Source organism: Notothenia coriiceps, unplaced genomic scaffold, assembly GCF_000735185.1.
Source record: "Notothenia coriiceps isolate Sejong01 unplaced genomic scaffold, NC01 NC01_scaffold00037246, whole genome shotgun sequence".
NCBI lineage: Eukaryota > Metazoa > Chordata > Actinopteri > Perciformes > Nototheniidae > Notothenia > Notothenia coriiceps.
Genome location: NW_011369947.1, coordinates 16,034,635 through 16,050,732, shown reverse-complemented (window position 1 = coordinate 16,050,732; position 16,098 = coordinate 16,034,635). Strand labels below are relative to the sequence as shown.

At 41.3% G+C, this 16,098-nt stretch overlaps 3 protein-coding genes across 12 annotated transcripts in view; 2 read left to right on the top strand and 1 right to left on the bottom strand.

Moving 5' to 3' along the window:
• rbfox3a (RNA binding fox-1 homolog 3a) overlaps window positions 1–16,098 on the top strand; it is a 265,880-nt gene that overhangs the window by 173,597 nt on the left and 76,185 nt on the right. The window lies entirely within an intron of this gene.
• On the bottom strand, window positions 10,405–11,941 carry LOC104965927 (transmembrane protein 163-like). Its single transcript, XM_010794985.1, has 2 exons — window positions 11,648–11,941; window positions 10,405–10,643 (listed from the first exon to the last, which is right to left on the bottom strand). The coding sequence occupies exons 1-2, from the start codon at window positions 11,826–11,828 to the stop codon at window positions 10,516–10,518; spliced, it is 309 nt and encodes a 102-aa protein (XP_010793287.1). The 5' UTR covers window positions 11,829–11,941; the 3' UTR covers window positions 10,405–10,515.
• Window positions 13,591–15,220, top strand: LOC104965928 (cyclin-T2-like). Its single transcript, XM_010794986.1, has 3 exons — window positions 13,591–13,843; window positions 14,709–14,790; window positions 14,883–15,220. Exons 1-3 carry the CDS (start codon window positions 13,686–13,688, stop codon window positions 15,078–15,080), a joined length of 438 nt encoding a protein of 145 aa, XP_010793288.1. The 5' UTR covers window positions 13,591–13,685; the 3' UTR covers window positions 15,081–15,220.

The following is a 16,098-nucleotide window of genomic DNA, read 5'->3' as shown; positions in this document are numbered from 1 at the left end:
TCCAACTCAGTTTTACAACCAGCTGCATGTGTTGCAGTAAACAGTGTGTGTCACTGCAGTGATGAGGGAAGCTCTGCGATGCAAACATTTAGAATCTTCCTCATCCCCCTTTCTCCCCCACCATCACAGTAACGGCCCTCACCCCCTCCCACCCATCTGTCCAAAGCGGGCACACCCCGCCGGCCAGCCGGGGACGGGGGAAGGGGGGGGGGCATGTGGACAACCAGGTGCCACCAAAACACACACTGTAGGCGAGCCAAGGCATTAACTACTTCTCATATATTCATATTTTTTAAAGTTAATCCAAATTGTTGCTTAGTGAGTGTACTGTGGAGGATCAGGCTGACGCAAACAATTATGAAAACCTGTTAGAATGTTGTGTTAAATTTGTATTTATTTTCTTCCATTCATTTTAATTTCCTCACATTTTAATATTTTGTATTTTAACGACAATATGATACCTTGCATTTTTATCAAGCTGTGAAAGGCTTCCTGAGCTCACCAGGTTAACATGTTAGCAAACTGAGTCGAGGCAGGTTTACCTGCAACTACATCACTCTTACATCCAAATCCTCAGCATGGCCAGTAAGCGGTGTGTGTGTGTGTCCACACTAGGTTTCTTTAAAAGTCCGACACAGGGCTGAAATTGAAACTTCCTGTGTGCTATGTTCATGAAACATCCCTTTTTGTTTCAAATCCCTTTAATGTATCAGCAGCTTTTGTTCTTTTCTCTTGTTTCCCCCCTTTGCGGTAAATCCTCGCCCTGCAGCGCTGTGAGGGGAAACAACCCTCTGAATCACACTGTGGCCGGCTTCTTCCCCCCTCTCCACACCACCCATCCTTCATAGGATGCTCCCCCCCGTCCCCCTCATACAGTACCAGCAGTACTCCCCTACTTTCCTCCCCTTCTCCACAGTGCATGGGCTGCAGCGCGGCTCCGTGAGATGACAGCCAGAGAACAGAAGGGGAATAGATTGAGGTGATAGCCTCTGCCTCACAGTTTGTTTGCATTTCAAATAAGACACTGTATTAAGTTGGGCCGCGAACAGCATTGCTTATTATGTGTGAACATGGCGCCGCGTGATATCACAGGAAGACAGGAGTTTATTACATAAAAGATTAGTGAAGCATACCTTGCCTTTATTTGTGTGCAGCAGTGTTAGGTGTGTGTTCCCAGGCAGTTTGCTTTGATGCTCTTTGTAGTCGGCTGCGGCGCATATAAATCCTGGCTAAATGTTTGTTTTCATTAACACAAGGAGAGACTCCCTGCGGTGTGGTGGGAGAACTGTGGGCTTCTGATTACACAAAATAAATAAAAGTATAGCGGTATCACACCACCGCTGAAGGGCCGTCCCTCTCCTCGACAGGGGGAGACTTTCTCCACCTCACGGGGGTGCCGGCTCCATCCTTCCGCAGGATGATGTCACTTTTCTCCTACCGTCAATTCGTATTGTGGTGCCTCTTTTCGTGAGTTATGGCGCGGGATATTGAGGGAGTTATGAATTACAGTGTGGGGAGGCTTTTTACGGCATGCGATGCTCACCGCTGTAGGCCCCGTATTTAAGTATAAATATATTTATGGCACGAGCCGATGCTGACGGGGGTAGCTCAGGTTTGCTCATGGTAGTTAGTAGCTGTCTTCAGAACCATAAAAACATGGCATCTCATGGATTTTCTATTTACCAGGCACTGGGTGGGCATATGGCAACGCTCGTAAATGTAACTCTATTATCTAAGACGACGCTGTTGGGTGGGAAGCAGGGTGTTACTTACGTCTAAAGAGGGGGGAAGCAGCGGTTGTTATTGTCTCCGTGTCACATCTCTCTCACTGTCTTTGCCTCAGACTTATCTCCAGATCTCTCCCCGTTTCCTAAAATTGCCTCCCTTTGATTTGTAATTGGATTTCCTATCATGGCATTCCGCTGCGCTGATGTCGATTGTTATTGTTGCGTCTATTGATTTCTTTTTTGTGGCTTCTTTGGTCGGGGCTGTTTTGAATTCCCTCCCTTAACTGTACACGGCTTCAGTATCGTTTCCAAACGGTTAGGTCACCTAGGAGAGGCGATCCTTTTATGTTGGTGGATCCTGAAAGGAATTGCCCGGGATCTCTGGTTTCAGCGGCCTCCTCCTCCTCCTCCTCCTACTCACGCTGATCTCTTTTCTACGACTGTACTCACACACTCTCACACTGATACATCTGGTTAAAGGCGAGGGATGCAGAGAGGAGAGGACTGGGAATACTCGTGACACACTTCCCCCCCATCGGTTCAGGCCTTGATCCTGCCTCCCAAAGCGCAGCTATTCACGGGGACTTTAGATATCGAAGGATTCAGGTTGGTGGTCTCGGGGGGCCCGACTAATGCGAGCCGCACAGAGACATCTCCTTCCTCTGGGATAATTATTGTAGGCCAAGCTGTACTATTGACAGCTGTAAACGGAGATGCTGTCTGTAACTGGGGAGGCCTAATAGGTTTCTGTCCCTACATGGGCTCTCGTTAGGCCGGTGTGGGTGCATCTGAGATGAGTTTGAGAAATGAGCCGCGGCCACGTTGGGCTTTAAATGGGACTCAGAGGGACCGCCACCCCCAACTCCCTCCTGACCTCTTGGGAAAAGGTTTAACACACAATAGGATCGGTTTCAATCTATAATAACGCTCACTGTTCATTTACCCTGAAATAATGCTGGTGATATTATGCAGTTCTGTCATCAAATCCCATGGAAAAACAAACACAATGAATTATCTCTGTATCCAAAAATACCTTTTTCTTCTCCTCTGTGCAATAGAGCTCCATTGTCCAAATTCACATCAATGAGTCACTGTTGCACCGGGTTCCTTTATTAGCATGAACACACTGTAGTTTCTCAATCCCACACACACACCATCCTGCTGCTTTAAATACTCAGTGGAGCATCCAATGTGAAGTAATCTGCAGCTGAAAATAGTCCTCAACACAAAACAAGGTGGTGTAACAGCAAATGCTACCAGCTGTTTCAGGAAATGACAGACTTTAAAAATGAAACTAAGGATTTGTTAGTCTTCTCCAAAGATGTCAGGAAGGAACCAATGGGCTTGGGGCGGGTTAGGGGGTTAGAGACAGACTAACACATTGTTGTTGTTTTCTTTTGGGAGAATGGTTAACAAGAATCAAATAAAGAAAGACACCAGCTTTGTTCTTTAACCACTTGCAAGTCAAAATAAGATCTTATGATTTAGGTGTGTGTTACATCCGGCTTTACAAGCTTTCAGATTTTTCCCTGTTATAGGTAAAGGCAGTATTTGAAATATCTCCATTATATCGCCCAGCTTTGTTGTTTTTCAGTCAATTTAGTCGAGCACAATTCACCCAGATTGAATCAGGCACAAATCAAGACAACAACTTAAAACCCAATTTCATGAGCTCAGGAATATACCTCTCAATATGTCCTGTGTTCTGGTGTGAGTCTTTCTCTCGCCGCTGTTCAGCTGTTTTGTCCCTTAAACAGCTGATTCATAGCGGCATAACAAAGGCAGAAGGGACTGATGTGTTCTCACTTTTCTCTGCCCCGGAGGAGAATTGTAAATCACAGCTCAGTCGTTTATTTTGAAATTTCATTTTGGTGTGTGAGCGAGTGCTGCCTTGTTCTTCACAGAGACTTCACAGTTAGGCTGACTTGTGTTTCTTTTTTCTTTCTCAAGGCTACCCACCATCTTACTCCACTAGACCTTTGTAAATGGAACAAAATTAAATGTGTTCCCTGTATAGAAGATTTACTCACCAACAAAAAGGGTTTTCCCTCTGGGTGCATTTTTTTTATGTTAGCGTACATATTTTAGCTTACATATGTATATGTATTTCTGTGCCTGTGAGGAATGCTTGTCATCTCTAGGTGGACGCTTGCAGAGGGTTTTGCACACGCTGTGTTGTGCAGTGCGTCAATAAATGTGTATTTACATTTTGCCAATAATGCTAAATATCCTGCAGTCATTAATGTTGAGCGTTAGCCTGCATGGTGGTGTTTATATGTTGGACCTGTGCGAATTAGCATTCCTGTGCTGCTGATGCTAATACATTTCACTTCCAGCTAACAAAGCTGCACTTGCAAATATCTGCCTCAAAGTTGCTTTTTGTTTAATAATGTGGCCAATTCACAAACAGCTTTTACTCAGTGGTGTAATGTAACTAGGTTAAATTACTCAAGTACTCTTCTTAAGTAAAATAATTGAGGTACTTTTATTTAATTGAGTATTTTCACATATTCACAGTATGCTATACTTTATACTTTTAATAAAGTGTCTTTGTAGATTAGGTTTATTAATACTCCATCAAAATTGACTCACATTATAATATATTATTATTGTAGGTTAAGCTATCCAGTAGTGTATAAAGGAATTCACATAAACTCCACCTTTACCAAGTGCAACATTGAGTTATATTTACTTTTGGTACTAGAACTATTCAGCAGGAACCATTAACCAGTATAGCCATTAAGACATATACACAATAAAGGAATTTAGTGTACCTCAGAGTATCATTATCATCATTAATATACTATGGCAACAAGCACAGGACAGAAAGGTTGCCTGGGTTTAACTATCTTCCAGTTTAAGGCCATTATTACTTTATAGGACCTGTGTTGCTATGAATATAAAGTATTTTTGAATGCAGGACTGTTTACTTGTAATTAAGTATTTTTACACTGTAGTATTGCTACTTTTACTTATAATAATACTTCCAAAACTGCTTTCAATCAACCTTTACCGCTTTTCATAACACAGCTGAGACAAATGAAGACATCACGCAATACTTTTTCTGGGTTACCCGATCACGTGTAAGAATGCTTGATTTCCGATACTGTTTCTTTTTTCATTCAACAAAAGCAGCCAAAGTGAATGACTTTAAGTAAACAGACACAAAAGGTATTCATAAAATAATCAAAAATTTGAATTTCTGCTGATCTAAAATGAAGTAAACAAGATAAAAAAACTCTGACACATTTTGGTCAGTCCTACAAAGCTACTGCGATTGGATATCCCGCTCCTCTGTTATGATGCATTGCCTCACACAGGTTCACATAAAGGTCTGCTGACACTCACTGCTGTCAAATCTGCATTGCAGTGGCCTTATTTCCCACCCAGGCAGTTTAACACAGCCACAGGAATGTCCTCTCGCTTTTGAAAATCTCTACTCGGTACGCTTGAGCGCTCCTTTAGGCCAAACGGAGACGAGGACTTGGCGAGGGGGGGGAGGAGGGACGACAGAACACCTCGCTGTCTTTACACCACGGGAGCTCTCACTACATCGCACACACACATGCATACAGTTACAGGAGGATAAAGACAAGGAGGATAACCTCACAGTAGAAGCCATTTGTAGCCTTTTTCCCCCCCCTGAGAATATAATCTGTCCCAAGGTTTTTTTTCTCCCATTTCTGCACGCTAAAATGCTTAAGCAGCCAAACCAGCTTGAGTCCAATTATTTCTTTACTGCGGTATCTTAGCTGTGATTAGTATGTTTATAATGTAGTGTCACTCTCACACTGTCCTTCAAGCATTCTCCTCGCGGCAGGATCCTCTCAAATGAGACGTATTACCCTGTGTGCTGAGTTAACAGAGTGGCCGTACAAGTGAAATCAAAACAAAAAAAAACATAGGGGGAGCTATCACAAGCCATTAAAAGCACTGCACCTTTTTATCACCAGCGGCTTAATGGCAGTGGTGAACAGCAAAGCATTATTGCCGCTTCTCCTTGTGCTCCTGCAGCCTGCCTCCACTGCCAGGAGTCACGCTGCCGCTGCTGACAAATAGATCTCCAGGCAAACACTGACATTTTGTTTTTCAAAAGGTCATTATCTGTCTTCACGGGGGAAGCAGGCGTTTTGCATGGGAACCAAGTTTGAGAGAATGATTTCTTCCTATCAAACTCAGAATGTTTTCCTTCCTCGTTTTTTCCTCATTATTAAATTTTTAAAAGGATGCAGCTGTACAGTGTGTTTGACTACTAAGAGGCACCGGGTCACCCGCTAAAGAAGATCAATATTTGAACTATGCTGTTCTGGGTCAGCATGTACGGGCGTATCAAATTAAATGGGGCTTGAAATTGATTTCAAGTTCTCCTTGAAAAAAAAAAATAAAGTCTACAGGTATTCGTGAAGGAAACGGAGAAGAGCAGGAGTGCCGCAGAGAAGGGATGACCTCCACCCAGGCGCATTCATAATTGTTTTTGTTTCTCCAAATTAAATGAGCCTTATTATTATTATTTCTATAATGCGGTAGCTGGGGGTCCGAAATTGCCAGTTATGGCACGTTTGTTTTTAGAGACCTGAAGTAATATAAAGTAATGGCCGTGATTCAGCACATCACCGCTGGCTACTCCCTTTAACCCTGAGAGGCAACCGGTTATAGTGTGGACCTATACAACTAAAACATGGGCCTTTGTTTTTAGTTCATGTGTTGCATAAAAAGCAGTAGAAGCTAAAACCATTTTGTTTCTTCTGCGTTTTCCTTGCAGGCATCTGAACAGGTATCCCACTGATTACTCTGCTTCTCTCTGGGTAATCTGTAAGAGAGGAGCTCATGCAATTTAGCCCTCCTCCTCATCCTCCCCCCTCCTCCTCCTCCTCTTCCTCCTCACTTTTCCCTCTCCTCAGATGGAGAGTCTAAATATCGCGGCTGTTTCTCGCTGCACTTTGTTAGTGGAGCACGCCTCTGTGTTTTAAAAAAATCATCTATCAAGGTGAGATCTGTGGGAAAGAGCAGCGCCTCGGGCTTCCTCTCCGTGTGCTTATGAGGTTTTATTAGGTCCCACAGGACCACTGCTTTGGTGTGTGTTAAAAACAAATGGAACTTACAAATTACAGATTACAGCCTCCGCAGGCGTGCACAATTTCCTGTGTGTGTGTGTGTGTGTGTGTGTGTGTGTGTGTGTGTGTGTGTGTGTGTGTGTGTGTGTGTGTGTGTGTGTGTGTGTGTGTGTGTGTGTGTGTGTGTGTGTGACTACTGCTGCTGATTCTGGGTGAAGGCTGCATTAGTGATGATAGAAGGGGGGGGGGTTATTCTCAAGATCTTAAGGGGTCCATTGACCCACATAACAAAAAAGAATGAATAAATAAATTCCCACTTCACCTATCTGTCGATGTATCTTACCATCAAGCCTGTCTCATGTGTTATATATTTACATAAAATTCTAAAAGAGCAAATATTTTTGAGAAATTAATGTTACGTTGGACAGATTAGGAAGACAGATTTTGCCGAATCACAAAATGTGTGTGCGTCTCCAGTAGGGATGCCAGCGATTTTTTGAATATTCGTTACAGTCTCCATAATCGAAAATGTCCGATTTTTGAATTTGATCAAGGTCAGTTTCTGGCATCCCTAGTCTCCAGAACCTTCACTGACACATTAAATATATATTTCTACAATATGTTGCATAGTAAACGCAGGGTCTGAACACCTGATCTCCAGTGTNACACACACACACACACACACACACACACACACACACACACACACACACACACACACACACACACACACACACACACACACACACACACACACTCTCTCTCTCTCTCTCTCTCTCTCTCTCTCTCTCTCTCTCTCTCTCTCTCTCTCTCTCTCTCTCTCTCTCTCTCTCTAAAGAAGGCGTCTTTGCCATGTTTGAGTAATGCAAATGTTTTACAAGATGTGTAGCTTTAAAGCTGGCATCATGCAGCGCGAACAGGGAAAGATCATTCATCATGAAGATAGGTTTCATAACTTGTTGTTTTGACGTTATCTGTTTAATAGCTTGTGTGTATAGTGTAGAGACATGAGAGTGGTATCAATGTTCTTATCTAACTCTCAGCAAGAAGGCACATAATGCTCCATTTCCTTTAATAATAAAATGAAAGTGATCACTGATTTATAGATGGAACCTTTCCGGCTTGTCCTTTTTGATAGTTTAATGAGGCCATTAGGGCTACACAGAGCACTTATTTCCATTGCTGATTAACCTGTTCATTATATTCTAAACGAATCGTTTGGTCAGAAAATTGTGGAAAATGTCCACATCCGTTTCTCAAAATACAAGGTCTTTAATTATCATTAGTCAATACCCAACATTATTCCCTTTAATATCATATATTATTGCATTTTCTGACTTTTCTGCTGGAAAAATGAACGATTAATCCATTATGAAAATAGATGCTGATTATGTTTCTTCTACTGCTCTGCTCTAGATAGCATACTATACTATACTATAGCCATTAAGAGCCAAACCCATTACCTTGTTTTTATTCAGGACATCAATGACGGAGTAATGGTTTTAATCTGTGCCTTCTCTGTGTGCTTTCTACCGCCTGAGTCCATTCGTTTCTTCCTTTGAATGATGTCTTACTGTGTTTACTCAGTTTATAATGTCCCCTAATGCAAAAGCTCCTTATAGAAACACACAGTGTGCAAACAGCTGGTTAACAACAGGACTCTCACACACTCTGTGCACATTGAAATGTTCTTATTTGCAATGGGACTCGCTAGCATGTTGCCAAACAGGAGGTTTGTCGTTGCTTGTTTGCTAATAAATGTTACTCACTACAATATTACACAGGAAGTTGCAGGTAGAATAAGAAGTAGAATCTGCACAGCAACGATAAGGTCATAGTGCATCTAGTTGACTAGTTGTATAGAAACATGTCAATTACCGTCCAAACACCTGTTTTAGTCCACAACATTAAGACATCCAGTTTAATGTTATAATTGAGTAAAGAAAAAACATTACGTTTACATTAGAGAAGCTGAAATCAGAGAATATTGAGTTTTTCTTCTTAAAAATTACCCAAACCAATGAATTGATTATTAAAATAGTTGGAGGTAATTCTAATGTTCAACAACTAACCAATATATATGTGTAGGTCTACTTATAGCTCTGTGAAGTACACACACTTGTATATTTGCACCATTAAGTCCCTCCACTATTGTATGTCTAGTATGTAGGAGGACCCTGCCAAATGCTGTAGCTAATGTACATATGACCATAAAGCCTTGGGTCTTAAGGGGTTAAACACACAGTTGAACATACATGACAGAGAAGGAAGCTGAGACAGACCTGCTTCGACTTTATCAGAAACAGGAAGTGGGCAAAACGTTTGAAACAACATGTACTGATTTCTAAAACAAGATGACTTCACTCCAACAACAACTCGCTGCACTGACTCTGACCCACGAGGTCAACCAATCCAATTCCAATTCTTAATTTCCTTCTCAAACAAGACTCTGATTCATTTATTGAACCACTGGTATTTCTCACTAACTGTTTGTTTTTTCTCCCGAGTGTCAGAATCGAAGTGAAGCAAAGACCCTGTTAACTAGAACTGCTGCTGCTGCTGCTTCCTCAGCCTCGTTCAACTCTACCTCTGCTTATTTCTGCAGCTCATTTGCAAGCAGTGCCATGTTTCATTTATGAGTGAGAGCGGGCATGATGTGGATATAAATGTCTGATGCATAAAAATATGTTCAGTAAAGAGACATGTTTGCAATCTTTAAAGGTGGGGTAGGTCATTTTGGAGAAACCAGCTCGAGATCACTAGAATTTGAAAATACACAGCCGGAAGAAATCTGCCACTTCCTCACAGAGCCCCTCCTCCAACACACACGAACGCGCACATGACCAATGAGGGCACGAGATCAGTTTGTGCACAGATGGAAGGCTGACAGGCAGGTAGGCCATCCAGTTACTTTAGCCGGCTCAGATGATTGGTCGTGCTTTTTACAGCGCCACGGCTTCAATGCACTTCAGATATTCATTGCTATCGGGATGTTAAGAGCATTCCATGGAATATAACAAAAAGTGTATCTGGAGCCGGTTTCTCAAACTTACCTACCCCACCTTTAAATGTCTATATATTAGTCCATATGAAGAACAACATGGAGGCAGCTACTCTGAGCAAATTCATCCGTCAAAGCCCTGCTCAGTATTCCCAGCAGACGAAGAAGCATCGTCATGTGAATAAACAACACAAGGCTTAGAGAATATCATAAAATAATCCTCATCCAAAGTAACATTTGGCCTATTTATCAAAGATATCTGACACAGATTCAAGTGTGTCAAGTGTCAATAAAGAGAAAAACAACATGTAGCCTGAGTTTGATCTCCAAAGTCTATCACTTCCAGCCTTTGACATGCAGAGATATGAAAAAGAAGGGACGTAAAAGTCTGAAAAACGTCACAATTCTTCCCTTTCTCCTCTCAATGAATCTTATCTATGCAGAAAACCCAGAGCAAAGACTTCTTCTTCCTCCGACAGAAATAAAACTCAAGGTCAAGTTCACACTCTTGAACAGCACCATCGCTTCCTGTGGCTTTGTTGACTGAGAGAAGTTGTCATTTGAAATGGCGTGGGAGTATAAATGAAAACAGTATCTTGGCATGAAGGACTTCCAAGCAGTGTGTTTTAAGTGCCGTTGTTTAATCAGCCGTTCAGATGCCACGGCAAATAACAAACCTGTCCTTCAGCTGAAGAACCGAGCAGCAGGCGTCAGTGTTTGACCTGAGGGAGCGTTACTCACTGAAAGAGACGACGGCCAGGATGAGTGTGATCACGATGGAGACCCAGGACACCCACAGAGCTTTCTTACGATAACTCTGAGCTTCATGAGGCTTCAGACGCATGCTGCTCTCCAGAAGACCTGCAGACAACATGACTCAGAGAGGGATCGAAACTCAGCTTTGAAGCTCTGTTTCCACATTCAGAACATGTGCATGTATGCAGTATTGAATTAACACAATGAGGCTGCAAAAAATATCATTTCTAACCATCATTACGACGTCTACTTGTGCAATAAACACATTTATTTAGTATTATGAAAGAGAGTATTTTTTGCAGAAAGCAGTATTGGTAGTAAACGTTAATATATAGTTTATCACAGGTAATATCATTATGAAAATATTCAACGTCATCACATAATACATATTTTCCTCTTCCCTAATATCGAACTGATAAGCATTAAACTGACTGAAATCATATGTAAGAGGGATTGTGAGTCATCATATATTTATGAAATATATCACTATAGAGTTTCTACAGCTATGCTATGCTATGATTTAGCTAATCTGCACTTAACACAAAGTACAGCAGGAGATGATGGTACTGTCATTAAGTTACGGGATCATAAACCCCCCCCCCCCGAGGGAAATATCTGAACCAAACTTCCTGGCTATGCATTCAAAAGTTGTCAAGACATCACATTCCTCAGCTAAACATTGATTTTGGTGCAAGGGGTAAAAGCCAAATCAGTCCATAATTATTATTTTATTACACTACTAAATGATTTGTGTGCAATTAAAACCGAAGTTATTTTCCTTTTTCCACAGAAAATCCAGTAACTATGTCCTACTGTTAACAAAATGCACCTCTAAAAATGTAACTAGTGGACTAACTATTTAAGTAACAAAAGAGTCAAATAATTGTAATTAATTAATTAATTAATACAAAATCAATCCCAACTGTGTTTGTTTACAACAGTAAAAAGCTATTGACGAAACAATATTATCTAGAATTGCCAGAAATACAAATATATTGATGCTAATACTTTTACTTGAGTAAGATTTTGAGTACACGACTTTAACTTGTAATGAAGTATTTTTGACACTTCTTCCACCATTATTTTTTAACATGTATCCCACCGCCTACCTCCGTCGTCCAAGCTGTCTGTTATCTTCATCTCCTGGTCCATCTTGAGACCCTCTCCCCGACTTTCAGTGTCTGTCTGCGGCTGCTGCTGCTCCGGGGATTCCTCTTTCTCGCACTGCCCGTTCTCCACAACAACCGGGTCCGAAACGGCGGTGGATTCTGCCGGTGTTAAGTCCGTCATCTTCTGGGCACGTTGCGGTTCCAATTACGCACGCCAAAAATATCTCACCTGGGCGAGAAGTGCAGGCTTTCAACAACGGAGACACCCAGAGACAGAGAGGGGAGGGAGACGCCAGGTCCAGATGCGCAAAAATTGAACACTGTGAGGTGAAGCAAAACCGGAAATTAACAGATGGTTGTTTCAAAACAAAGCAGTGTTGTGCACCTGAACGAAATACAATGTATTTAAAGCGTCCTTCTCTTTTGATTTGGACATAATGTAAAGGCTTGCATTGTCAGTACCGTATTTATGAGACAAAAAGTGCAGACTTTTATTTTTATTTAACCGAAAACGCGGTTGTAGGCTGCAAATTCGGAACTTTACTAAAGTATCCACCTCCTTTTTCCTTACATTACAACAACAGTGCATGCGTAACTGCACTCCATTTAATTTAGCCTGATGCTGCACATTTTAAATGCATAACTTTAACTTGTAAGTCATTTTATTTAATAGCCATTATTTGTATTGGTGGGCTGAAATACACCGGTTAAGACAGGTTTATAGCTAATGCGATGTGTTTACATTCAATTATGCCTTGTTTTTATTACAGTCATTGTCTATCTGTTTATTTTGAAGGCGTTGTGCTGACAACCCTGATGCTCTCTGTTAGGAAACGCCATAGAAAAATATTCACAACAATTCCAAAGCGTCTCTTCTGGGTAAATTCGAGATGTCGTGAAATACCAACACCTGGACTCTAATTACCTGTTGACCCCAGAGGGTGAAGAGGAGTTTTCATCATCATCATCATCATCATCATCATCATCATCATCATCATCATCATCATCATCATCATCATCATCATCATCAATCATCACACAAAGGTCCTGCGTTGATGTGGATGCATTAATGTGTTCACCATAAATGGTTTCTAAGATGAATAACTAATTTATAAGCAGACATTTGTTTTCTCTGCGTAAAAATGACTTCCCCCCTTCCTTTACTTAGATCTATTTATTTAATGACAGACTATTGGTTGCATGTAGTTAATTTAGACTGCTTCTACAGTTTGCCTATGTAAACCTAACAGGTTCCTTGTTTTGTTAGATCACTTGGTGCAGAGGGTTTTTAAACGTACTTGATTTGTGTTCTCTGCTTCCCTTTAGTGGCAGAAAGAGAGCAATGCAGAGCAGAAGATGCTCCACCATGTGGCAACACATTGTACCTGCTTGCATAGGTCAAATATGATGATTTCAATTAGGATAATAAAGACGTTTTTACGAAGCCTTATCCAACAACATACTGTAATGCATAAAAAGCACAACTTTGGGCTGGATAGTCTTAATTATATTGTTCAAATATTTGCAATATATGTCAACAAGCAATCTGCAATTATAAAGAGACGTTGTGCCAACAATAAACATGCACTGTTAATAAGATAAAAATGCAATATGATTAGAATAAACACTTATTTCTAAGGGGCAGTACAGTGAACTCTAGTGGCTAAACTAGATATTTCAGCTCTTATTGCTATAGTGAAAATGACCAAAACTGTCCAACTTTTATTCTGCATTATACCACACCGGATCTCACCTGGTTTTAATGTTCTACACTGCTGTTTGTAATATCTATACTGCCTTATACTGTTGTTAGTGGACATGATGTCAGATGTATTACATTAAACATCACTTTACTGCTGTTTTAAGGTTTTTGGTTCTGATTTCTGTTGTTCTTGAATAAAAACACTCGATGCTCTTTGCACCACCAGCATCTTGGGTGCGCTGTGCAGAAAGCAGTCCACCGGTAAAACCCATCTCGTCCTTCCGGTGCCCCCTCACTCCCTCCCGATGCTAGCACCGTCTTGGCTGCGGGAGCGTAATGGCGGTGCACCGGGGACCCTCCACCAAATGGATCTTCTCCCGGGAGCAGCTGGACAACACGCCGTCCCGACGCACCGGAATCGAGGGCGACCGGGAGCTCTCTTACCGGCAACAAGCGGCCAATTTAATCCAAGATATCGGCCAGAGACTCAACGTGTATCCTTCCAAAAAAAAAAACCTCCAGGCTAACCGGCCCACTGGTGTTAGCTCCTGTTAGCATTAGCTTCAAGAAACACCCAAACCGCAACACGTGTTAAAAGTCGTTTTTTAGACAATCAAAACAGACGGAAAATCTTTTACTTACAGATTTCTAAAGGGTTGTTTACGTCGGATTGCAATGTGTTTATATCCAGCCTGCAGGAAACGTGAAGGCCTGCCTGCTAGTTAGCTTAGCTATTGTTGTGTCTCTTACTGCAGTCCATTGTTAGCTTTGTGTCTTATGATATCTGTAATCAGAGTCAGCTTTAATGCCAAGTAGCTTTACATATACAAGGAATTTGTTTTGGTGTATATGATGCATACATATACACACAGGTAAAGAGGATTTCAAGTAAGTAAGAAAACAACCATTTATATAGAAAAAAGCTGTTATTCGTCAAGATGTAGACAATTATTTCAGCAAAAGTAAAAAGGCACAATATTAATTAAGAGGCAGGCATAAGATATTAGAGATAGACCTAACACCATTTACAGAACCAGCAATCCAGTTCGACACCAGTAATTAACAGTATTTTAAATAAAAACTAGCATGTAGAAGTAGTCTGATAGTGAAAATAATATTGCACAGTTATTAGAGATTGTGTTACAGAAGTAGAATAGTCTTAACTAAGAGATAACAGGCAGTACACACCATAATTATAAAGTGATATATATTGCACATAAGTGATATTGCATGATTAATAATACTGTCAGCCCTTATTTCATTATGTGGTTTCGCAGGATGCACGTTTTTCTATGCTTTTACAACCAATTAGCACTTAGTGTATATCATCCATGTGTCATTCCTTAACTGCTCACCCAGCTCCCAATTGATTATCAACACTGCTATAGTATATATGCACAGATTTTATATGATTCACTCCTTCAGCAAATTCCATAGAAATGTAAGTACGACTGCAGTGTTTGCTGATGCTATAATTACTGCTGGTGCCGCCTATGAAAACTGACTGAGGTTTTTTTTTCTTCTTCTGTTTAGGTTATTTCTCAGACTACGCTGTTCCTGGCAGCTAAAGTTGAGGAACAGCCCAGAAAGCTGGAGCATGTCATTAAAATAGCCCATGCCTACATTAACCCTCAAGAGCCTCCCCTAGACCCTAAGAGCAACGTAAGTAAACCATGGAGTAAACATTCATGCAATTGTTACATCATCATCTGTATAGATTGTCATTTTTAAGCTTCACGTTGCTGCGTTTCTTTGTTTGATATAATAATCAGTATTAAATATCCCTCTTTAAGCACCCTTCCTCGACCCTTTACAGCAGGGGTGTCAAACTCAAATACACAGTGGGCCGAAATTAAGAAATGGGTACTAGTCGAGGGCCGGACTGGTTCAATGTTTATTGCAGAACTTATTGAAATGAACTTATTGCACATATTAAACCTGGAACTAACAAAGCTTAAAGGAGACCTATCATGCTATATTTAAATGATATAGTGTATGACCATACCTATATAAGGTATATTTATACATTTTATTTTTCAAAATACCAAACAGATCATTTTTTAGCCATGCCTCGTTTCGCTCATTTTCGCTCTATTCCAAGCCTGTCTTTGAAAATTCTGAGCAGCAGCTGACCACGCCCCCCTGCAGAAGAGGGGGGCATGAGCCGGCGAGAGTCACGTTGCCATGTTTGCTGTGATTACGAGTGTGGAATAAACATGTCATCTCAGAGCAATGCATGTGTTCAAGCATATTATCAATTTGATCCAGAAACTGACCCTGAAGCAGCGGAGGTTTTGGTGGAGGTGCAAACATCTCGGTTGCAGCAGGACGTTTCTGAATGGTTTGTTGACAGCATACTTGTCAACCCTCCCGATTTTCGCGGGAGACTCCCGATGTCATTGCCCTCTCCCGGTTTCCTCCCGGGGTCATATTTCTCCCGATTTCTGACAAAATCAGATTTACACCTATGATTTACACACGACTGTTTCCACTCAGACTTTAATACAGCTACACCATTGATTGGTTTCCATGGTAACACGCAACTCAAAGTCTGAGAGGGTGAGGAAGATATTCACAGAAAACAGAACAAGAATCGACAACTACTCTACTCTCTGCTCACTCCTTTCCTGTAAAATACAGGTCCAGCCCACACATATGCTCCATCAAGGACGGTGCTACAGGCCGCAAGGCAGTGCACTTACAACTACAATAAGCATGTTAATGTAACAGCTCCGGCGATCCACTAGCA